The sequence below is a fragment of the Cryptotermes secundus genome, unplaced genomic scaffold (genome assembly GCF_002891405.2).
Source record: "Cryptotermes secundus unplaced genomic scaffold, Csec_1.0 scaffold35, whole genome shotgun sequence".
Lineage (NCBI taxonomy): Eukaryota > Metazoa > Arthropoda > Insecta > Blattodea > Kalotermitidae > Cryptotermes > Cryptotermes secundus.
In genome coordinates this window covers 23,401-47,650 of record NW_019730102.1, presented here as the reverse complement: position 1 = coordinate 47,650, position 24,250 = coordinate 23,401, and the positions used below count along the sequence as shown (strand labels likewise).

The 24,250-nt window shown below is 40.1% G+C and overlaps 2 protein-coding genes across 6 annotated transcripts in view; one reads left to right on the top strand and one right to left on the bottom strand.

Annotated features, from left to right (window-relative positions):
* Positions 1 to 628, bottom strand: part of LOC111865978 (inositol 1,4,5-trisphosphate receptor) — a gene marked incomplete at its 3' end in the record, with an annotated part of 252,641 nt that extends 252,013 nt beyond the window's left edge. For 4 of the 5 annotated variants that reach the window (XM_033752056.1, XM_033752058.1, XM_033752055.1 and 1 more), the window contains 1 exon segment: positions 68 to 628. 5 annotated transcript variants of the gene reach the window in all.
* A 97-nt stretch (positions 629 to 725) lies between these two features.
* The window catches only part of LOC111865980 (succinate-semialdehyde dehydrogenase, mitochondrial), a 37,996-nt gene continuing 14,471 nt past the window's right edge, over positions 726 to 24,250 (top strand). Inside the window, exons 1-7 of the mRNA XM_023854428.2 lie at positions 726 to 1,083; positions 1,210 to 1,428; positions 8,433 to 8,603; positions 9,091 to 9,174; positions 9,782 to 10,022; positions 12,545 to 12,708; positions 17,599 to 17,754. Coding sequence (XP_023710196.1) covers positions 1,054 to 1,083; positions 1,210 to 1,428; positions 8,433 to 8,603; positions 9,091 to 9,174; positions 9,782 to 10,022; positions 12,545 to 12,708; positions 17,599 to 17,754 — 1,065 coding nt within the window. The 5' untranslated portion in view covers positions 726 to 1,053. The remainder of the gene's footprint in view (positions 1,084 to 1,209; positions 1,429 to 8,432; positions 8,604 to 9,090; positions 9,175 to 9,781; positions 10,023 to 12,544; positions 12,709 to 17,598; positions 17,755 to 24,250) is intronic.

Genomic DNA, 24,250 nt, shown 5'->3' with positions numbered 1-24,250 from the left:
CATGCACGGAGACAGTTACAATCCTGCCATTCACAGGAAGAAAAGCCTAGAAACAAATATGACCTACCACTCAACACTCCTAGTTAAGGTGGGGCATTAGTCCAGGAATCTGTAGCACTTGAAGAAGTCTTCCTTGATTAAACTATAGTACAATCACTTTTCGATCAGATTCATACTTTTCTTTAACTGATGCTTATTCCAGATTTGTACCCTGAAATAACCGAGAAACTTTCACCTCGCTGTCCTTCCCACATTACTTGCCAGTTGGCAGAGGTTGTAAAATCTATCATGTAAGTGCATCTAAAGACTCTGGTGGCAACTGGTTAATTAATGCGGCCGATGTGGACTAAGCAAAATGCAAACCACTTATTTCGTCACGTTGACAATGTGTCTCTGCTTGTCACACTTATAATTTTTTAAACTTACACTTACTCAAAATTCAAATATATCAGTAGGTGAGCGATATGAGACTTCAAAAGTGCTGCACATGTTAAGTTCCACACCGAAATCAAGGCTGTCAAAACCATCTAACGATCAAATCCGTCAACACTGCAGACGTGCAGAGAGTAACTTTTCTACACTCAAGAATCAAGAACGCCTAACAGCGGTAACAGTTTCGGCAACTTGGGTATGAAATAAAGTACCAAGGTGACCAAGCGTATATCAAAACCTTCTGTTTCTTGTGATTCGATTTCATTTGTTGGTGTTGGTACTATTGCAGGTTATATCGAGTTAAATGGATATATCAGTTAAATCGGTTATATCATTCTAATTTACTTGAGTGTACTTGAGCTACTTGAGTTATCTACCTTTGTCAGCTGCCTCAATTGATCATTTGCGAAGTTTGGAATGTAGATGAATGTGACATTGATTAAAAGAATATCTCGTAATGCTCGTAATGCACTCAGACGAGAGAACTGTGTGTTGTGTGCGTGTACACTGTGTCTTCATGAAATAGTGGTGAGATATTTTAATACGAACCCTTGACTGTGGAGTTCATTGTGTCGAGTATTTCAGTGAATATTCGTAACTGCAGACAGGAACCTGTAAGAAATGGGGTTAGGGAGACTAATTATACGACAGGTAAGGCATTTTTTGCACTAAAAGTCGTACATTGCATAGAGAAAGGAACAATATGGAATAAACACATTTCAACGTTATTGTGAGGGATAAGATTCATGTTAACTTCTATATATTTCTTTTTGTTAGACACATGCTGTACTGCAGACTCAAGTACCGCTTGTCCGTGACAAAGCTTTTATTAATGGGGCATGGGTCGCAGCAGCCAGTGGCAAGATGTTCGATGTAATAGATCCAGCCAGTGGCAAGGTTGTGGGCTCTGTTCCTGATATGGATGCATATGACACTGCTAAAGCTATTCAGGCTGCTACAGATGCTTTTCAAACATGGAAGAATACCACTGCCAAGGTATTGTTGAATTTTACATCATAAGCTGTGTGATTACATGGGGTTTTTTAAAAGAAGAGGAACATTTATACAAATTAGCTAAGATGACTTAATTTCATGACATTTTCCTTGGATGTGTACAGGTTTTATGCTGTCAGTTTCTTCTGTAGCAGTTTTATAGTAGTATTTATTTATTTATTTTTTCGTCCCTATAGATCATTGTTACATGATATAGGACAAGTCAGTTACTGTACATTTGCTGATTACAATAAGAGAACAAAGTTACAATACCTAAAATTGTTTACAATAGATTATAGTAGATTACAGTAGTTAAGATTTCATATAGTGTGAGGTGGAATCCATATTAAGTACCCTCGGCATGTCAGCTTCCAGATATCCTATTGTACCTGTACTGGTGATAATGCTTATGGAGAATTTGATGGAATGGGGATTGGCAGGGGAAACCAAAGTACTCAGGGAAAACATGCCCCAGTGCCACTTTGTCCATCACAAATCCCACTTGACTAGACTGCAGCGGTGGGAAGCCAGCGACTAACCGCTTAAGCTATGGTGCAGCCTTTGAGATAATATTGGTGAATTTGGTGATAGCACTGGTATAACGTTTCACTGTAGCCTCTACAATGGAACATGTGCAGTAATATTATTACTGCAGACATTAATGTGCATACTCAGACTGTAATTATGATATGCTGTCACAAAATTAGGCATTTAGATACTACTTTTCTAGCACTTACAGTTGTCCTCATGTATACAAGCAGACATGCCACTTGTCATCTTATTAGATGATAGTTTGTGATTTGTATTGTCAACCTATAATCTGATGGGACATATTGAACCACTAATAATGTAATTTAAATCAAATTTCATTGTGTTATGTATGGTGCAGTTGCAGTGTTTAAATTGAATGGTATCTGTTAGAACTGGTAACCTTAAATGAATCCCAAATTTATTAACAGGTTAGGAGGATTTGGTAAGTTAGAATAATTTGTGGTAAGTTTAGTAACAATAAATGTTTTCATATTCACAGTACAGCAGTGGATGAAGGCCATATCATCTTGTTGTATACTTAATGATCAAGATGCTCCCACATGATTAACTATTGGTAGTTGTCATGTTCATTCCTAGCAGTCACTCTTTTTTAAACAAAATCTTTTATATTCACTTACTCACTCATGGAGCTGAGTCCTTCTTGAGAGGCTGCCAATTGTGCAGCTACTCAAGAACTTCCCGGCATTTTATGGAACCTGAAGGTTCATTTCCTTGTTCACAAGGGCCCTCCACTGGTCCCTCTCCTGAGCCAGATCAATCCAATCGATCTCTCTAAGATCCATTTTAATATTGTCCACTCACCTACATCTTGGTCTTCCCAGTGGTCTCCTTCCTTCCGGCTTTCCCACCAATATCCTATATGCATTCCTCTTTGCCCCCATTTGTGCTACATGCCCTGCCCATTTCATCCTCCTTGACATGGTCATTCTAATTATACTTGGAGAGGAGTGCAAGTTATAAAGCTCCTCATTATCTTGTATATTCAGCAAACGTTTAATCTATATAATACTGTCATGTCCAAACCTGAAGGTGGAATACCACTGAAGGCAATGCCGTGCCATTGGACACAATCATGAGCCAGTTCCTCATATTCTCACAAGCTCTTTCACAGAGATTGATTTCCTTCATATGCCACCTGGAACATTCAAAACAATCTATCCATTTCTAGTGCCTTTTTGCAAAATACCCAAGCTGAAGGATCACCTCTTGTTGGCTGTTGGGGCTCTTTCCCTGTGGGTAAAGTGGCATAGGCGTGGAGCTTACCTCTCACCCACCTAGTGCTGAGTTTGAGAAGGGTGGAGCTATACCTGCACTCCTCCATATGTCTTCATGGCATAGTGCATAACTAATTAAGCACAGGGACAACTTTACACCTTTTTTTTTTTTCTTTTCTATGTACAACCTGAAGACATTCCATGCTGTGATGGCATTTTACAGGATTGTAATATAATCCTTTATCAAAATGTTGCTCCCCCCACAAGTAGAATAGAATCGTACTGTGAGGTAATGATTTTTGATACTTTACTGTCCACTGTCCATAACAACTTATTCTCTTTGATGTCAGTTCATTCACTGCTCACACTGCACAAACCTCTTTGACTTCTGTGTCCTGCACTAAATTGAACTGAACATTAATGGACTTACCATCTGACAGGCACGTCACCAGTATAGAAGACTGTAGTATATTTGTGGGCAACCTCGCTCATCCTCATCAGTCAAGTGGTTTCCTGAACATTTCAGACATGACAAGAAATGCACTCAGGCTTGGTGACATGATCTCCTATGCTCATCTCCCATGGCACTGTTACCTCCTCAAGGCTGCTACTCCCAAGTTGCCCCTTGATGTGGAACCAGTCTGTCCAAGTGTACCACCACCACCATCATCATGTACATCATTAACTGAGTTACCGCCTCATAAGGATCTCTTCAGGATGGTGACAGCTTACTCTGTTTCCCTCTAACCTGGTTGGGAGATTCAACCAGATTTAATCTCCTTCCAGGAATCTTGTGGAGTTGGCTGTGAGGTCACAGTGGGCCTTTATCCTATCTTTTGGCACCTTCAGATGTTGACAGGCATCATGTTGGATATCATGCGGCTGTTTCACAAGGTCTCTCATATAGTTGGTCATGGGGCTGCTCCTTATGCGAGAGAGCTCTAAAGAGCAAGCCTCAAAGAAGACGTAGCTGTCTTCTGAACACTGTGCTGGCAAGTATCCTGCTTGTGATCTCATGGATTGGTGCTGTGTAGGTCAGCAAGAAGGAGGATATTTTCTCATCCCATTCTCTTTGACATGTTGAAACAACCTTCCCCGGATGTACATTCATGTTTTAATGTATCATTCCACCATGCCAAGTGTGGATGCATAGGGGTGGTCTGTATTGTGCAGATTCCCAGGCTTTGTAATACCTCTTGCAGAAGTCATGACCTGAAGTTCCAGCTTTGGTTGCCATACATTTCTGTTAGGACCCCAAGGTAGCAGAAGAGGTTCGTCAGCAGAGCATCAACCACTGTCAGTGCCTCTTAGGTAGAGATGGTATGAACTTCAGATCACTTGGTGGAGTAGGCTGTGGTAATCAGGATGTACAAATTGCTTGTCCAACTCTTTGGGAAGGGTCCAGTGTCTATGGTGATCCTCTCATATATTGCTGCAGTGTTATACTGGTTCATCAGACCTGAGCTTGCTGCACACATCTCACACTGTTGGCGCTTCCTCTTGACATCACTTCCCCCATGTAGCCAGTAGTGCCAATCTGACACTGTCCAAGGTTTTGATGACACATAAATGTCTTCCTGAAGATCCTCCATGGAGCTGTTCCAGTTCTTCCTTCACATTTGTCCGGGGAATAACTATTTGAATTGTTTTAGACCCACTGTCAGTCACCCCACAGTGGCACTATAGCATGTCATTTGTCACTGCTAGAGTGTTCCATTGAGCCCAGTAACTTCTGTAGATGGAACTGTGATCAACTATGTCCCTACACAGGATGCTATCCAGCCTTCACTTCCTGTAGAATTGGTCCCATGTCATTAGCTGCTCCCTTCTTAGAGCAGCACAGTCTGAGCCATCCACAGTGTCAGCAGCAACAGCTCATATATTGAGGCTGCCTGACTGCTTTTCAAATTTCTTGGCATGAGCGCTTGCTCCTGGGCAAGATTTGTACTGCTGGAGACATTGGAACCACTGTGCTATCTTTCCTTTCAGATACTGGAAATTAAGGTTTCCAGTAACTAAGGTTAGGCTGGTGTGGTCAGTGCATGTAAAGGTATTTGTGGAAGTATTCTTTTGTCTTCACAATAGCTAGTAACACCTGTCAGGTCATGCAGTATTTCTTCTTAGCCCTGGACAGGGTACTGCTGTAATAAGCCACTACATGCTCCTGACTCTCCTGCACTTCTAACAGCAGATCAGTTCCCACAGTACTCTCATTCTTGTCAACACTGAATTCCACCTCTGGCTGTGGGTAGTCACTGATGGGTGGCATATACAGCAACTCTTTCAAAGACTGGAATATAGCGTCTGCTTCTGGAGACCACTGAAAAGTTTGTGCATCTACTCTAGGTTCGGTCAGCTGCTTTGTGACGTCCACAATTCCAGCTGTGAACCTCCTGTAGTAGCTGTATAGACCAGGGAAACTCCCAAGCTTCTGTTTGTTTCTTGGCCACTCCCTTACTGTCTGCATCTTCTCTGGGTCTGTTGTCACTCTGTCAATATGGTGTGTCCCAGGTCCCATACCTCATTCTGGAATAGTTGGCACTTAGGGGGTTTAGTTCAAGATGAGCCCCATAGAATCTCAGGACCACCTTCTTTAGGTTATCAAGCTTCTCATGGAATGTGAAACCAACATGATCACATCATCAAATACACTTCATAAGTGAAGTCCCTCACACTGGATCCCATCAGGCACTCAAACATTGCTGGAGTGTTGACGGGGCCAAGGGGTATGTCTGTGAACTTCCACAGTCCTGAAGTGGTAGAAAATGTTGTCTTCTCCTTGTTTCCAGGGTGCAGGGCAGTGTGCCCATATCCTCTCTTCAAGTCCAAAGTTGAGAATCATTTGGTCCTGGTAAGCACATCCAGGGTGTCATCCATTCTTGGTATTGAGAAGCAGCCCTTATTGGTAATGCCATTTTGCTTTTGGCAGTCCACACGGAACTGAAGGTCTCTGTCCTTCCTGAAGAGTGTGATAGGTAAGGACTAACAGATGACTCACACTTTGGACTCCTTTACCAATGTGTCAGGCATCTGTTAGTCCTTACCTATCACCTTACCTGTCACCATCGTCATTATGGTGGTAAACGCTAATCGCTCCATCCATATCCATTATTCTTCATTTAAAAGTGTACTGGAATCCATGGATTGGCACTTCCAGCTTTTGGAGCTCCACCAGTGTTCAGGTTTGGTTTGGCACTAGACACCAACTCTTGAAGTTGTTCATACAGCCCAGGAGTCCCTGGAGTTTGGAATTCCAAACCATTAACAGGTACTGCCCATGCAACTGATCCTCAGTGACCCAAGGTAGCATTTTCTGCCAGTGCCTGGTCTCAGTTGCTCACATTTGTGATTCTGACATGTAGCTCTTGTCAGGCTTGAACAAACACTCTGACTGTGTGCAGTCTTTCTCAGTTGGAAGTTTTCAAAACTAGTTTCACTATGCTGTTCAACCAAATTTCTGTAGCTCACTTCACCCTAAAGTCAGCTCCACTAGTGCCTCTTTCAAGACAGAGAGGTCCACCCCAGTCGCTGTCTGCAGAACAAATGATCACTTGACTTCCTGTCAAGCAGTCCTGCCATGATATCAGACCTGGTCATGGCCACAGACATCACAGTGCTGATGGTCCAAAGCTTGACTTGTCTCATGCCCTCAGTGATTAGGCTGTCATGTTGAGTGTGAAGCAAGGGGATGAGGTTGATGATGCTGATGACCCCCACTTAATGCCATCCCTAACATGTTACCTGAGTCCTAATTGTCCTCTTCTCAGGCATTCCATCTCGTCAGGTCTTTGACAACAGTATCTTATTAAGTAACCAGTGTCCCTAAATTGTCATTGTATTGGTCATCCAGTACTGTTAATTGTGGTTAATTGTGGCTGGTTTCCCATCAGAGCTATAGTCTTTACCTCCAGTTGTCTTCCTGCTGTGTTTACAGTCTGTAGCATCATTGCCTGGCTGAGGGATTCCTTGAGTAACGTATCCTTGTCCTACACTGCATCGATGAAAGCAGCATTGGTTGCTTCTCTCTGAGCAAAACTCCTGGTTAACTGGACAGTGACTTAGTGGGCTGCACATTTGGGTCCTGGCTTTGAGTTGAGACTGGGAGGCCACTGTGCCCTGAGAGTGCCTTCATGTGTTGCCACAGATGGAACATTGCACAGGATGTCAGCAGCTTGCCCCAGCAGAATGGCAAGTAGATGCATGGTCTTATTATGGGCCATCCAGCTATTGTGATGAGCCACACCACTGAACTGTCAGACAAATATTGCCCATGATGTGGATCCATCAAACATAGACTGTCCTGCAACAGTGGTGCTTCTCCCTGCCTTCCTGCCATCTATGCCTCTTATTTAGGCTACTTCTTCTGTCAACTACTCCATGAACTTCTATGTGTGGCTTCCAGGTCATGTTGAGTCACCTTCACATCTCATGTCGCTACTGAACTCCCTTGAATATTATGGGCCTACAGTTTGACCACTGCTATGATGTCCTTCAACTCTTTGCCCAGCTTGACCACTGTTCTTCCTTTGAATTTGCTCTGGCCACCCTGGATGGCTCTTATTTCCCTTTTGAGTTGTTCTTGACCAGTTCTCAACATATTTAACTGCTCCAGAATTGTTTTCAATGCTGGATACATATTTGATCCATCATCTGACACCAGCTATGATGTTTGTCAATGTTCAGAGCAATTACTGTCCTACTGTCCGTAACCACTTATGCTCTGATGTCAGTTCTCTGTTCACTTGTTCCTTCACAGCACTGCCATTTTTCCCTCACTGCACTCACCCCCTTCTCTTGAGTTCCCTGTATGGCACTCTAATGCACTAAACTGAACACTGGCTGACTCACTGACTCTTGTAGGCATGTCACCTGTTGGGAAGAATCTAGTGTGGTTACAGGAGACCTCAGTCATCCGTGTCAGCCAAGCAGTTTCCCAAACATTCCCCAGGCAACACAATCCCACCACCGTCAGCTCCTGTAACACTATATCACACTATATCACATGTAGACATGTGCTTAGTGGACAAGGTTCAGCCATTGAGGGTGTTTGAGTTGTTTGCACATTAATCCCCTTTTATACCTTTGGAAAGAAAGTATCAGTGCCTGACCTAAGAGTCCAGCTCTCAGTCAATAGCCTATTTCCAGTTCCTTGCTAATGATGCTTACCAACTCTTCCGCCTCAGAAATTTAATTTTTCAATTTGTCCACTTGGTTTAATAGACTGTCTGTTTCCTTTGTCAGGAACGATCAGAATATTTAAGGAAGTGGTATGATGTTCTGGTCAAGCATCATGAGGATCTAGCAACACTCATCACTGCAGAAGCAGGAAAGCCGTGGAAGGAAGCCCATGGGGAAGTTTCGTATGGCAATTCATTTGTGGAATGGTTTTCTGAAGAAGCTAGAAGGACTCATGTAAGTGTCAGGGAGACTTATTTACATTAAATTCATCTCCTTCATGTCATAAGTTCTTCATTATCTGCTTTATAATGTATTGAAGCTGTCAGTGCAAAAAAATAATTTTGGTCATTATTTTGTGCCTCGTTAATGACTGTATGAAATTGTTGATACACATATTTGAAGGATGCAGGAAATGAAGTTAAGGATTATTGCATTTTGAAATGTGATAAATGAAGTGCAATGTTATGCAAAACTTTTACAGAATATATGAAACTCATGATTGAGAGAAAAATGTAAAATGCCATTTTATATATATATATATATATATATGTGTGTGGTTTTTTTTTTTGAGGGGGGCTTATGTCTGTTCTGTTGGCTAATTCTCCCATGCCAAGTCATGGTCTAGAAATCAGCTAATGCAGAAATTCATTATTCCTGGAGTAAGACCTTTGGAATGAAATATTGTAAATGTTGTTGCATATTGTAATTTGTCTTGCTGCAGGGTGAAATTCTTGCCAGTCCCACACGTACGAAAGAAATGATTCTGATAAGGCAGCCAATAGGAGTTGCTGCATTGATTACACCAGTAAGTATAAAACTGAACTTTTAAATTATATTGTTTACAGTACGAATTTGCTGTTCTCAGGTGTTAGCTGAACATACTGTGAATGAGGTCATAAATCTTGAGAAACATCTTATGTATTGCCTTTCTCAGTTGGAAAGGATTGTAGGTTTATTGCAGTAGGGGAAGGTGGGATTGTTACAAATATATGTATACTCCCAAGAATGCATGTACTGATATTTTGGTTTGGTCATTTTGAGAGTTCTTTTCGTTTTCCTGCAGCTTTTTTAAAATTAAAGATTTTACATGAGTAGAGCTCAGTGATAGCTAAATCTCCATGTGCATAGGACATACACAGACTCAAACATTCCTCTCAGTAATTCCAAGCACTCTGTGAAAAGCCTTTTTTGTCCTTTTTCTTGGTCTCTGTAACCTTGTGCCTGCAACTTGTACTTTGCTGTGGGATTTGATAGAATTTAGACAGTGATGTATATATACTGCACATAGCAGTGTATATTAGTGCTTTTCAGTGATCTTTGAAATTACATGTTCCATTAATCTTTGTCCTGCAGCCGATGTGATAATGATTTCCTTCTGTGTAATAATAAGTTGAAGTTTATTTGGTTTGCAGTGGAACTTCCCAATTGCAATGATAACAAGGAAAGCAGGTGCAGCACTTGCAGCTGGATGCACATGTGTTGTCAAGCCTGCTGAGGACACACCTCTCACTGCTCTAGCACTTGGACACTTAGCAGAAGAAGCAGGTCTACCCAAGGGAGTGTTCAATGTGATAACGAGTAGCAGAACAAATGCACCTCAAGTGGGAAAACTTCTCTGTGAAAGTCCACTTGTGGCTGGGATATCTTTCACTGGTTAGTAACATCAGCTGATAAGATTGCATCCACTATCTATGTAACACTCTGGTAGCAGAACACAAAAGTTCGAAACCACTAATACCAAAGTCAACCATTGGACATGATGCTGAGTAAGTTCCATCCATCTCCCATCCTCACACACCTACTTCCCTATGGTCTATTATTCTTCTTAGTGGCTGTTTCCAAAGAGATTTTCTGATAAAAATACTATTTGTATTTCTTGTCTCCCCATCGTAGCTACATGTTCAACCTATCACAACCTACTAGAGGTGACTAATTTGAGAGTACTAGGTGGCATGTATAAATAATTAAATTTCTGCTTATGTAATATTCTAGTGTCCTCACATCGCCCATTTTAGTTCCAGATATTTTCCTGCACTCTTTGTTCTTAGGTATACATTTTATATTCTCCCTCGAAGTAAGTGCCCGCACTTGACACCCGTAAAAACACCAAAATTGTTTCTTATATCCTCATCTCCTCTTTTGCGCTGATCATGTGACACCTTCTATCCGCAAAAGTTGGGACTAACTTTGCCGATAAGAGGCTGTCGCTCGGTCAGTATAGTTCATTTGCAGACTACAGGCCATGGAGTTTATCCTCATCTCCATCCCCTTGGAATGTAGCATGTGGTGTAAGAACAGTACCAGGGTGTATGATTTGAGGTTTTCCTGATTGTATCAAGTGTGTAGCCATCTGGGTTGTGGCACTATGTAGTTTGATAGATGAGTACCACTTTGGAGGAACTTGCTGCCTACCTTTGGTATTTGTAAAACTACACAGAGTCAGATTTCAGAACATCATAAGCATAACACATAGGTGGTTCTGGCTGCCACTTGCACAGTAGTTTGAATCTGAACGTTGAACCCATTGTTACTCTTTTCAATAATATGGTAGTGTTTTATTTAACATACACATTAATTGCTGTAGCAGTCAACACTGGCCTGGTATAAACCCTGGATGGATGGATTGAAAGAAGACAGACAGTTATCTGCCAACCAGTCTGCATAACATGGTTGAGAAAAAAATGAGGTGAAAGACTGAATGAATCAGTAAATATGCACTTGCTTCTGTTTAGTCAGGTTTCAAGCTCATCACCATATATGTATACTGGTAAAATGAAAACAGTAAATTTATCGTCACTGTCACAACTTTTATGCTACTCTGTACTCACTGATGTAAATAAAGTCCGTAACATAAGGGTAAGTGGGGTAGTTCATCCAGTGTAGTGACTAGGCTGTGGGCTGGATGACTGAGGAATCAGGCCTTAGTTCCTGGCAGAGGCAGGAGATTTTTTCCTCTGCTCTTTAGCACTCACACAGGCTCTGGGGCCCACCCAGTCCCTTGTACAGCAGTAAAGGGGGCTGTTTTCTTGAGGGTGAACCTGACCACTAACCTCCACATCTAATGCTGAGGTTCACAATAGTGGAGTCTTACCTCTGCTCCCCCATATGTTTTCATAGTTGGGTGCTTGACAGGAATAGTAAATTCACCTTTGTTTAAACTTTATGTTAGATACTGAAACTGTTTAAGAAATTTGTGAATCTTTGTTACCACAAATCTGTGTCGTTTGCCACTTTAGTTGGGTACACTTCCTCAGACTTCTGAGCTCCAAATTTATATTATTCTCTTATTTGTATCGGTCTCCCAAGTTGCCTCTTTCTACAGGATTTTTTAATCAGAGATTTATAACCATATAAGTATTCTACTAGACATCATACTTGACAGACTTTGATCAAACTTTGTTTGTCAAATATCGGTGCGTGTGTGTGTTAAACATGCCACACCAGTATTGTGTTGTTCCAGAATGACATTTTTTATATCCATTCCATAACGAAAGGCAGATAGTCATGTTAATCATCATAAGAGTAGTCAGTAAAGAGTTCGTATGTATTACATTTGAGGTTCTCATGGCAATGAATATAAAGATTATGAGCTTGTGGGATATGATATGATCTAATTTGGTAGCTTGGTACACTTCTACCAAACTGTATAGCATCATATCCAAAAGGGCCATAATCTTAGTAAATACTGTATAATTTTCTGCATTCTTCAGGATACTGTGTAATGAGGAGCTTCATGACTTGTACTCTTCTCCAAGTATAATTAGAATGAGATGGGCAGGGCATATAGAACGAATGGGGGGAAAGCAGAATGCATATAGAATATTGGTGGGAAAGCCAGATGGAAAGAGACCACTGGGAAGACCACGACATAGGTGGGTCGACAGTATTAGAATGGTTCTTAGAGAGATGGGATGTGATGGTATGGATTGGATTAATCTGGCTCAGGATAGGGACCTGTGGAGGGCTCTTGTGAACGTGGTAATGAACCGTCAGGTTCCATAAAATGCTGGGAAGTTCTTGAGTAGCTGCACAATTGGTGGCTTCTCAAGAAGATCTCAGCTCCATGAGTGAGTTGTGTGATTCATCAGGTAAGGTCAAAGTCTTAACCTTAGCTCCCCCTCAGATGTCACTGTGTCTTACTAGTAAAATTATCTGTACATTAAATATTTTTATAGGTTCAACTGCAGTTGGGAAATTACTATATAAACAGAGTTCATCTGGTGTTAAAAGGTTGGCATTAGAACTTGGTGGAAATGCTCCATTTATAGTCTTCAACAGTGCCGACATTGATAAGGCTGTTGAAGGTGCAGTTGCATCAAAATTCCGTAACTGTGGGCAGGTGTGTTTCACTTATCTTCTATCATACACTTTTGATATAGAATTTAGAATATAGAAATTAATTAATTACATGAAGCATAATGAGCTTACAGTTTAATTTGCATGTATAGCTAGTCATTCTGGTTTGTTTTCATGCTGTTAACAAAAGTTTCTCCAGTGAAATTGTACGGTATAGTAATTGGGATGGTAGTGATTTTAGCATTGTTTTATGTCGTCACAGTTGTCTTTCCAAATCAGTCTCGATAGAGTATTTTACTTTGCATGAAAAGAAGGAATTCTGTCTGCTGCATAGTCCTGTGTTTTGCTTTCATGTTTGGTCGTTTATGACACAATCTTATGTTTAAATTTGTAGTATACAAAGTTTTTGGTTCTATAGAGCAACACAAAATAATACTGAACAGGTTGGCTTGGCATTAGCATGGCTGACTCTTGTGTGGAAGTTACCTGAGCTACATCCCACCTTTGTACTGGCTATTGAAACCAGTTTTCTTGGGTTTCCTAAGTCCTCTTATGCTAATTTTGGGATAGTTTCTTAAAGTAAGCCATGTCCAGTTTTCACGTAAATTACTATTCACAGTAGAATTAATTTCTAAGGGCAACAGGGACTGTATGACTCATTTTAATTCAAAAATAAGGACTGTAAAGGTAGGGATTCCACAAGGGTCAACCTTGGGCCCGTTTTTGTTTTTGATTTACATAAATGACCTACCCCTCCGTATAACTAACAGGGAAGTGGTGCTGTTTGCAGATGATACCAGTATACTGGTAATAGAAAAGAACAAAAATATTCTTCAAGACAAAATAGGTAAGATAATGAAGCAACTCGAATCTTGGTTTTCAATGAATAATATGTTAATAAATAATGAGAAAACTACAGCAATGTATTTCCATATGAATAAACTATAAGATAGCATTGAGCCAGTAATTACCTTTAAAAATATAATAATTAATTATACAGCATAATTTAGGTTTCTTGGTATTAACCCTTATTGGACGAACGTCATCATATGATGTCGTTAAAAGTTAGGGCAGCTGGCCGAACATCATCATATGATGTCGCGCATTCCACGCGTGTAAAGATTTTTTTAAAATTAAATTTAAAATATAAATTGTTGTTCTATTTACATGATTTTTGGTCACAACCTTTATAAGGTGACAGCCTTCCCTCCTGTGTGATCTAATGCAATCTACCGACGTCATATGGCCGAATGACCTCATATGATTTTGCACATTGCACGCGTGTAAAGATTTTTTTTAAATTAAATTTATGCTCTACTTACGTGATATATGTTCACCATCTTCATGAGGAAACAGCCTTCCCTCCTGCGTCATCTATGGTAATGTGGCCTTCGTATGGTACTGCCAAAAACATTCCGAAATGCAGAGTCCGGCGTCGCACCTCACGCACTTCGTACGAACGCTAGACCGCTTCCCACGCGAAGAACACACACGACACCTCAGTTGTGATTTAGAGGAAGCAGGCCAGTGATGTCAGCGGGCTTCCTCTAATCGTTTTACTAANAATTTCGCGCCACAGGATGACAACAAGATGAAGCTGTTCAGAATTGTCAGATCCAGGAGATGGAAAAATAGTTTATTTGTCCATTTCCAGGTCTGACGACTGATGCTGTAACTGTTTGTCATTCTGTCCGCTTTGTCGACATAACCCATGTGCGTGTTATAATCCACAACAACTGATGATTTGATGGCATTTCCGTGCTCATCACAGAAACTGCCTTCTGCTGGAGGACAGTGCATGTTTGTCAGTATGTGTACGTCACGTTTGTCCTTCCAAACTAGTGCTGTCAAGTTCCGTCTCACCCTAACACGAATGTCACCTTTCTTCAGTCGAAATTGTCTTCGTCGAAAATCGTCAGGCAAGCCCTTCCGATTAGGTCTGACTGTCCCACAGCACGTTATGTCCTTTGTCATCAGGTCGTCGAACAAGTCTGGTGACGAAAAGAAATTGTCCATGTACAGTTTGTGACCTACGCCCTCAATACGCCTGCATAGGTCCCTAACTGTAGCATGTGTCGCTGTCACGTCTTGGCTGGCACGTTTCCTGTCTTTTCCTAAGTAAACTTTCATGTCATAGGTATACCCAGCGGCGTCACAAATTTTGAAGATTTTGATTCCGAAACGTTTGTGCTTCTTAGGGATGTACTGTCTAAAAACCACCCTTCCCTTGAATTTAACTATTATTTCGTCTATGGCCAAATGTTCGGAAGGGTTATAATATTTTTGATATGCGTCATTGAGAGTGTCGAAGATGGTCCGAATTTTCCATAGTCGGTCATAACTGTCGGCATTCCTGTCAGTTTCTGTACTGTTGTCTGCAAAATGTAGGAAACAAAGAATGTGAAGAAAACGGTAACGTTTCATTGTGTTAGAGTAGTAAGGCGTGGCAAATTGTTCAGCAGTCGACCAGTAGTCCTTTAGTGTGTCTCTAATGTCATGTCCCATTTGAATGATTATTCCTAGAAACAGAAACATCTCGGATTCAGTTACGTCAGTCCGCGGAGATGGTCCGTCTTCAAGTCTGTCTAGGTACTGGTGATAGTACCTATTCGTCTCTTCCACCAGCAGATGGATAATCCCCGCAAAGTACAGCATGAAAACGCAGAGAGGGGTGGAATCCTTATTCACATGTGGAGCTGCAGTGATATTTATCCCCGCAGCTACACCGGAATAATTATTCACACCTCTCCAGCCACACTGGTCTGGCGGTCCCCAAGTTGCCAACGAAGGTGATGACCCTTCGTCCGCAGAATCAGAACTCCAACTTTCCTTGCCACTCTCAGAATCGGTTGAATAGCAGTCCGAATCTGTGTCATTGAACAGCTGTTTCTCAATTTCAGCATCTTCCATAGGACGTCGTCATGTGGCCATGGTGAATTATACGGCTCTCTGGCAGTGAATGGTTTACTGCCAGCACAGTGCTTAGACCATGACCAGAAGCCATAAATCGCGCCCACACGTACAAAAATCTCATTCACGACTTGGCTGAACCCAATATCTGCTTCGTGATGTCATGGGTGGCTAACCTTATATTGCGATATTTCAAAATCGTTACAAACACAATGGTTTGACTGCAGTGAATGAACGAATGACTGATCTGGCAACACCATATTCTGAGAATTAACTCCTGTGTCTTTCTCACACATTACACAGAGAGCGATTTCAGACGCCTACAGTCGTGCATACTGATATGTCCCATACGATAAATAAGCTTCAACAAGAGACACCATTGAATGTGAAGTCACCACAGGGACTACACTGCTAAAACGCATGGTGCAGAAAATATATTACACTGCTAGAACGCATGGTGCAGAAAATGTATGAATTTCGGGAAATTTTTTTGGGGGAATCAGCGTAAAAAATTTTTACAGATATTAAAATCTGTAAATTAGAATATCTGATTCTATATTCTTTCTACATTAAAGGAGCATTCATTTTGTTCGTTTATCATAAAAAATGTAGAAATCACACCATTTTTAGAAACATGCTTATAATTTCATTGCTCTAGAAGGGCGGGCATTTAAATAAACTCCGTCCAGCTGCCCCTACCGGAAATTAAATGGCCCATCCGATAAAGGGTAATTTAACCCACAAATTAAAGTGGAACATTCATATTCAGTCGGTCTATACAAAGCTCAGTAAGGTGTGTTACATTATTAAAGCTTTGAAAGCGAAGTAAGCCCATATGTCCTTAGGAATGTGTACTTTGCTAAATTCCAATCTCAAATGAGTTATGGTTTGATATTTGGGGGGGGGAGAAAGTGAAAGTAAAAAAATTCTTATTTTTCAAAAAAAGGGTTCTTCGAATAATGAAAGGTGTAACAAAAAGAACATCATGTAGACCTATATTTAGATAATTAAAAATTTTAATGGTAACATCTGTGTATATTTTAGAAGTGTTACATTATTTCATGAAATATAACATTTATGCCACAAAAAAATCTGACCTACATAAATATGACACGAGAAAGAAAGAAGACCTTCACGTGCAAAGTTATCATACCTTAACATATGAGAGGGGCGTTACAAATATAGCTGTTAAGCTTTATAATAGACTGCCTTTGGAACTAAGAATGGTAAAAGCAGATAGAGAATTCCTACATAGACTCAAAAGATATTTACTGAAACACCCATTGTATAATTTGCATGAGCTCCTCTCAGAAGGACAGTTAAACGAATAAGATTCTCCATGATAAATAGATTTAAGTGTAAATAAAATGACTAGTAATTAGATGAAGTTTTTAATATGATTCAGCCTATAAAGGGAATGGAAGTCTTAAAAGAGATTGCACTCCAAATTATTTTATCATTTATCAAATTATTTTTAATTTATCTAAATTGAATTTTATCTTATGTGGATTATATTGATATAATAGGTTTTAAGTTTAAGAATATGACGGTGGTAATTAAGATATATATAGTAAGATGACCTTGTTTTTTATAATGGAAGGTAGTCGTAAATTTGATTGTACCTAATATATTTTAACTATACCGAGAGTGTGATTTTAATTGTAATTGATTGTTATGTTATGTGATATATGATGACATTCAATCGATTGGGCAGGAGGCCAATTAGACTGGAAAAGTTGTATATGTATGTGACTCGTTTGAGTGTTACAGTTTGTAACTGTGATGAATGTTAAATAAAATGATTATTATTATTATTATTATATCATCTGACTCATCCTCATCATAATCTAAGTAACATCTGCATTTTTCCATCATAAAATAAACAGAAACAAAGAATTGCATGCCAATACATATGGACATCCAGTGAATTAATATTTTTGTATGTTTTTGTCTATGGTTTCCTATGCTGATGGATTATATATTTTGGTTAATGGCTGTTTAAATTTGTTTTCCCAATTTTCAGACATGTGTCAGTGCAAATCGTTTTTTGATTCAAGATGAAATATTTGATCTGTTTATTGAGAGAATATGCAATAAAATGAAGACTCTTGCAATGGGTTTTGGAATGGATCACTCATGCTCTTTGGGGCCCCTCATCAACACAGCTCAAGCTCATAAGGTGAGGCACTGCACAAATTTTTTCACTGGGTGATTTTTGTAGAAGTGAGGATAGGTCAGTAGTTGGAAAACCATAAAATACTCGATGCATCTTTAGTTTACATTTCAATCTAAAACTGTCTCGCCCATATAAGTAATACATAGTACCCAGATATTAACAGTACAGTGCAACACAAGAATAAAACAGTTGTGAAGGGTGATCACAACCACTACTAACAATGCTTGTTTTGTTTCATTTGTTGTCTAAAAGATATTTATTATTTTCCTGTCAACACAACACTATTTTCAGCAGGTGGGATTTCTATCTAGGACATGTTTTAGCACATGTGTGCCATTTTCAGGTTCAGTTTTTAATTACTAGGGTTGTACTGAACACTGGACTAATGTACACATACCAAAACATGTCATCCTAGACAGCAGCTCCACCTGCTGGGAATAGTGCTCTTTTGGCAGGAATAAAATGAATATTAACTGTTAACAACACTACATGCTATAACCTGTGTTTATATAAACTATTTTAATTATCTACATATGAGGAACTTATTCCTGAAGTTATGCTGTGTATTTTTTAAACATTCTATATATTGTACTTCTATAATTGACACATTTTTTACCCAAAAAATTTGGTCTGTATGTTATAGTGCACAAAATTTGAGTACAGTTCTGAATGGGGTGATTCACCTCCAACTATTGCTGAGGTCAAGAAAATGTGGCTGTATACATCCATTCCCCCATACGCCTTCATGGCATAGTGCCTAATTAGTTAAGCACAGGGACAGCTTTACATTTTACAGTTGAATGCAGTGTGGCTGCATGATAAGATTCTACAGACAGTGCCACATGATTCCATGATGAGCATTGATAAAATTTTGTGTCTGCACATACCTTTCATGAAAAGACGATCAAAGTTGAATGCAGCATGGTAACATGTACTTACAGTCTTCACCATACAATTCTGTGATGAGCATTTGGACATAAGTTCCACTTGATAAAATTTCTAGTGACACAGTGTGATTAAAATTGAATGTGAAGTGGTAACATGGCATGGATATTCATGTGTATGGACACCACTGTGCAGTTCACTGGTGCACATAGAGAAGAAAATGTCCATTGATAAAATTTTGATTGACACATAATTTTTACAGAAAATGTGATTAATGTTTGATGTAGTGTGGCATTATGGTATGTATATTTGTGCCTGTGATTGAATGAATGAATGAATGGATTAAGGTTAATTCACACATAGCAAGCTATGCACCGACTGTGCACTGACTGTGTCATTTTGAACGGAATTGCTAAACGGTAGTCTGCATTTGAAATGTACTGCATAGGTTTATGTAATTCAGACATGCTGGACTGGGCGAAGACTGTGTTCCAACTCTTTCAAAAGCGATTCATCAAGGTCGTGGCTCAACACAGCTGGCGCACAGCCCTGTATGTGTGAAGAAGGAAAGGGCGCCCACTGGTCGCCCAGCACTATTCGGCAGTTTCGTTACAGCACATCTTTGTGCCGAAGCGGAGCGGAGCATTTATTTAGTTCAGTGCGAGAGAGAAAGTCACAATTAGAACACGTGTATTTTTGTCATTCATCACTATGGATGAAGAAAAACTCATATTATTGGTGCAAGAACATGAATGTCTTTATAACCTCAGCAACCCAGACTGTGATAATAATTTAGTAAAAGAACATTTGGAATGACATTACGAGGCATCTTCATTCTACAGTAGATGACTGCAAAACAAAATGGGCCTTGTTACGTTCATATTACCGATGAGCTTTAAGTCGACGGAGAACAACCATTGGACAGTGAATTTGTGAGTCATAATGCCAAATGCATTTTTGACCACATGACATGCTCTAGAGAGCTTGTAATTGTATATTTGTTTTCCTTCATCGTCACGTGCTGTGCTTCCTGGGTATGACTGTAGTAAATTTCGTCTTAAAGGGAATGCTTCATCTCCAACAATAATGAAAGGATAAGTTTCTGTGGAATTCGGTACAGGTCTTGGCTCTGGAATGTTCAAACGGCTCTCTTCTAAAAGTTTCCCAAAAACTGAATTTGAAAAAATGCCACCATCACTTGACTTACCATACCCTCCAACGTAAACAACCACAAACTTGTAGTTCGCATCTACGAGTGCCAAAAGGACAACTGAAAAGGTTTTTTTATAGTTAAATTAGAGGGATCCACTATTTTTAAGAGCTTGTATTTCAAAGTGCTTCCCGTCAATTGCACCTATGCAGTTGGGGAACTGCCACATTGAATAAAAGTCATCTGCTATTTTTCGCCACATTTCTCCAGTTGGTTCTGGCATTTCTTTTTTGGCCATTGTTTCCCATATAGATTTACAAGTTGGAAATATAATAGAATTTACAGAGAAATTTGCGAGTCTCTTGAACCCAAGTATTTCATTGTTAAAGCTAACCTTTCTTCCAGTGAAACAGATTGCCTCCATTTAGAATTCTGTTTTGTCAATTCTTGTCCCAGTATTTTTAACAGATTTTAAAATTTTCGTACGCTCATACGAAAGTACATGAAGAATTTATCCTGATCATCCTTAAGGCGAGAATATATCATATGAAATTCTCCTTCTTCATCTCTTGCTCTCCATAACTGATGAACCCAATATTTTCTTTTCTTCTTGCAACACAAAATATGCTCCACATGCAGCAATCACATCTTCTTCGTTCTGATCCATCTCTACGAATGAAAAATAAAAACCAGCTACAACACAGTCAGCGACCAGTCCACTATATGTGACTGATGGCAGCAGAGCACAGTCTGCACACGGTCGTTGCACAGCACGCTATGTGTGAATCCAGCCTTAATAAATTAATAAGGGATGGGGCTCCAATATATACATCGTGACCATCAGTGAGAGGCCTGTGTGCTGAAAGAACTGTAGTGCCTCTGCAGTTGAAACATTCCCTTTCACTTCCATCAGGAAGTCTGTCCATGAGAAGTTTGTCATAGATGTGTCTTGGCATCATTTTGTCAGCTGATGTTTGTGGGATGAGTTCTTTTATCATACTATGAGAAATATATGCATGCCCTTATCCTTCGAATTTAGTTTTCCACTGTTCACTGCAGTGTAGTCTGTAAATTGGAAGTGTAAAAGTGGGGGAGAGAGTCCAATGGGGACCTCAATTTCAACTATAGGAGCCATCCTCTTTGCTCCAGTAATACACAGACAACCCTGTTTTTGCAGTTTGCTATGTTTGGCTGTACTTCTTTGAAATCTAACATAGGCAGTGACACAGTGACAGCATAGGTAATTATGCATATGGACTCATCATGCAATTTGTTGATTAACACTGAGCTGAAAATGTCCATTGACGAAGTTTCAGTGGGCACATGATTGTGGTACAAAAGTTCCCCAAAGCATGTTACCCCGTAACAGTGTTAACAGATTAATGCGATTAGGGTTATAAAGTGTGAGACCGTAGAGATCGTTAATTGGTTTATTGAACAATCTACAAATAACGGCTACAATTAATTATCACACAGTTGCGGGGTTTCACACTTTATAACCCTATGCGCAAATCAGTTCACTCTGTCTTCAGTAGTCTACACGTTTACAGTAGGGGAGCTATGTATCACTGTATCACACGCTCCCAATTACACAATCACACACACGTCCGGTTCTTCTATCCGCGACGGCTGCTATACTCCAACTGTAGTCCGCTGACTGGAGAACTGTTGATAACACACTCTCGTAGGCTTGCTCGGAACTATCTTCGGCGATGGCCAACTCGGAAATGTCTTCAGTACAACTGAAGTCGCCGACTGCTACAGTAGAACTCAACTGGTACCTGCTGTGCAGCTCACTTATATAGCTGCAGTGCTTGCCGGTTGCATAATGAGTGCCACGTCACAGTAGGAAGTTGATTACGGGTACGTAGCGTTGCGCGTTACGTCACCGCGGAGGGGAGTGGCGGGGCGGGAACTCGCCTATTACCGTAGTAGCGTGAGCGTTACGTTACCACCACGTACCGCTGGGGAGGTAGGGGTGATCCATAGCTCAACATGTCACACTATATAAAAAACGCGTTCCTTGTTACGACAGAAATTTTTCTTTTGGCATATAACCATTCGTAACAACTGCTGCTACGGAAATTTTTTAAAAGTCCATCATGGCAGCGTAACGCCATCACTAAACACTTCTATAGATAAACGCACCCAGCATGTTGTGGATGATAGCGTTAGTTGTGGCTCGGCAGCTAGCAGAAGCGCACGTCTTGTATACATCATTTAGGCCTAGTCATCTATTGTTTTATCTTATGCTCAAAAACTTCGACGATCAAGATAAGATAGTGTCTTGTTAGCAAGGATTTACTATCAATAAATTCATTCATTCATTATTTAATAAGCAAGTGAAATAAAGTTTTTCATGAAACCGACGCACTATCATTTATGTGCAGTAGTAGCAGTTTGATCTTGTCACACTGAATCAGTAATTTCGTGTTATAGTACATGTGCAACTAACCACCTGAGCTATGGCGCGGCCTCCGGTACTGACTTACACATATTGTACATGCGGAGGTTTCCTCCACATTACGCGTGTCCTCGTGTAACTATAAGAAACGCGTGTGCTGAAGGGTTAAAACTTTTTGAATCACTGTCTTTTTTACCCCTCAGTTGACATCAACTAGAAAACGAATATACCAGGAAGAGTTCCTCAATTATGGGTTTACACAAATAGAAGACAAAGGAATAATGAAACCACAGTGTGTTGTCTGTTTGAAAGTACTGACTGCAGAATCTTTCAAAAAGAGTCAATTGAAGAAACACTTGAATAATTTGCACCCACACCTGTCTTCCAAACCGCGGGAATACTTTGTAAATTTGGAAATGTCTGTCAAAAAACAAAGACTGAACAGCAACTTGAGAAGTACATTCGATCAACGTTCAGCATCAAAGGCCAGCTTTGAAGTGGCCTGGTTGATTGCCCGAAACAAGAAACCACATACTATTGGTGAGCAATTGGTTAAACCAGCAGCTTTGAAAATGGCAGAGATTATGTGTGGTCAGAAAGAAGCTGCGAAACTAAATTCAGTGCCCTTGTCTGCAAAAGTTGTGAAAGAAAGAATTTCTATTTTAGCAGAAAATGTGAGGGAACAAGTTATTTCTTCAATAAAAGAGAGTAAATGCTTTGCTATTCAGCTTGATGAAACTACAGATGTCGGTAGTAATTCGCAGCTGATGGTGTATGTTCGCTACAAAGGTTTACATGCAATTGAAGAGGAGTTGTTTTGTTCTCCCCTCAAGTTGTGATCTCGTGGAATTGATGTCTTCAATAAAATTAATGAATACTTTAATAACGCTAATTTAAAGTGGGAAGATTGCATTGCTTTGTCTGTTGATGGAGCTCCAGCTATGTTGGGTCATGTTAGTGGTTTTTCGGCTTTGGGGAGAGAGAAAAATCCAAAAATTGAAGTTAACCACTGTATGATCCATCGCCGGCCACTGCTTGTGAAATGTCTGGAACCTGCACTGGAAGCCGTCATGAATGATGTTATCAACGTTGTCAAAGGACATGTCAAAGCACTGCTTGTGAAACGTCTGGAACCTGCACTGGAAGCCGTCATGAATGATGTTATCAACGTTGTCAAAGGACATACACTAAACACGCGACTATTTCGTGAATTATGTACAGATGGGGAGGCTGAATATACTCGTACAGACCTACTTTATCATACAGAAGTGAGGTGGCTGTCACGTGGAAATGTTCTGAACCGAGTGTGGGTTCTCAAAACTGAACTTGAAATTTTTATGGTTGATCAAAAGCATGTTCTCGCAGATAAGTTTACAAACTACTGTGGGTTGCACATCTCGCATATTTAGCTAATATTTTTGAGTATGTGAATGCATTGAACAAAGAATTGCAAGGAAAACACATCAATATAATTTCAGCAAGAGAAAAGATTTCAGCGTTTAGATCAAAGCTTTTATATTGGAGACAGAAAGGAGAACAAAACAAGATTGCTGTCTTTTCAAGGTTGGCTTTGTTTTTGGAACACTGTGAAAATATTACTTTTGACGACATCAAGGACACAGTTATAAGGCATCTTACCAAATTCAAAAAGCGGTTCGATGATTACTTTCCAGATCTCGATTCACATAATGTCAGTTGGGTTGTAGATCCCTTTAAATGTGAAATTGCTGATGTACCAGAAGAGCCTCAAGGTTTGGCAGAGGCACTTCTTGAACTTCGATCCAATAATGAAGTACGTATTGAATTTGAAAACAAAGCAGATCTGTCATATTTTTGGATGTCAAGAGCTGCAAATGCTTTCAAAATTGCACATGAGGAGGCAATCAAGAAGTTGCGGCCCTTTGCAACAACCTACCTTTGCGAACAAGGATTTTACACTCTACTGAACATAAAAACAAAGCAGAGAAATCGATTGGACCCCGAAGACAGTATGCAAATTGCTCTGACATCAAAATGTCCCGATTTTGGTGTTATTGTATCAAAAATAAAACAACATCATT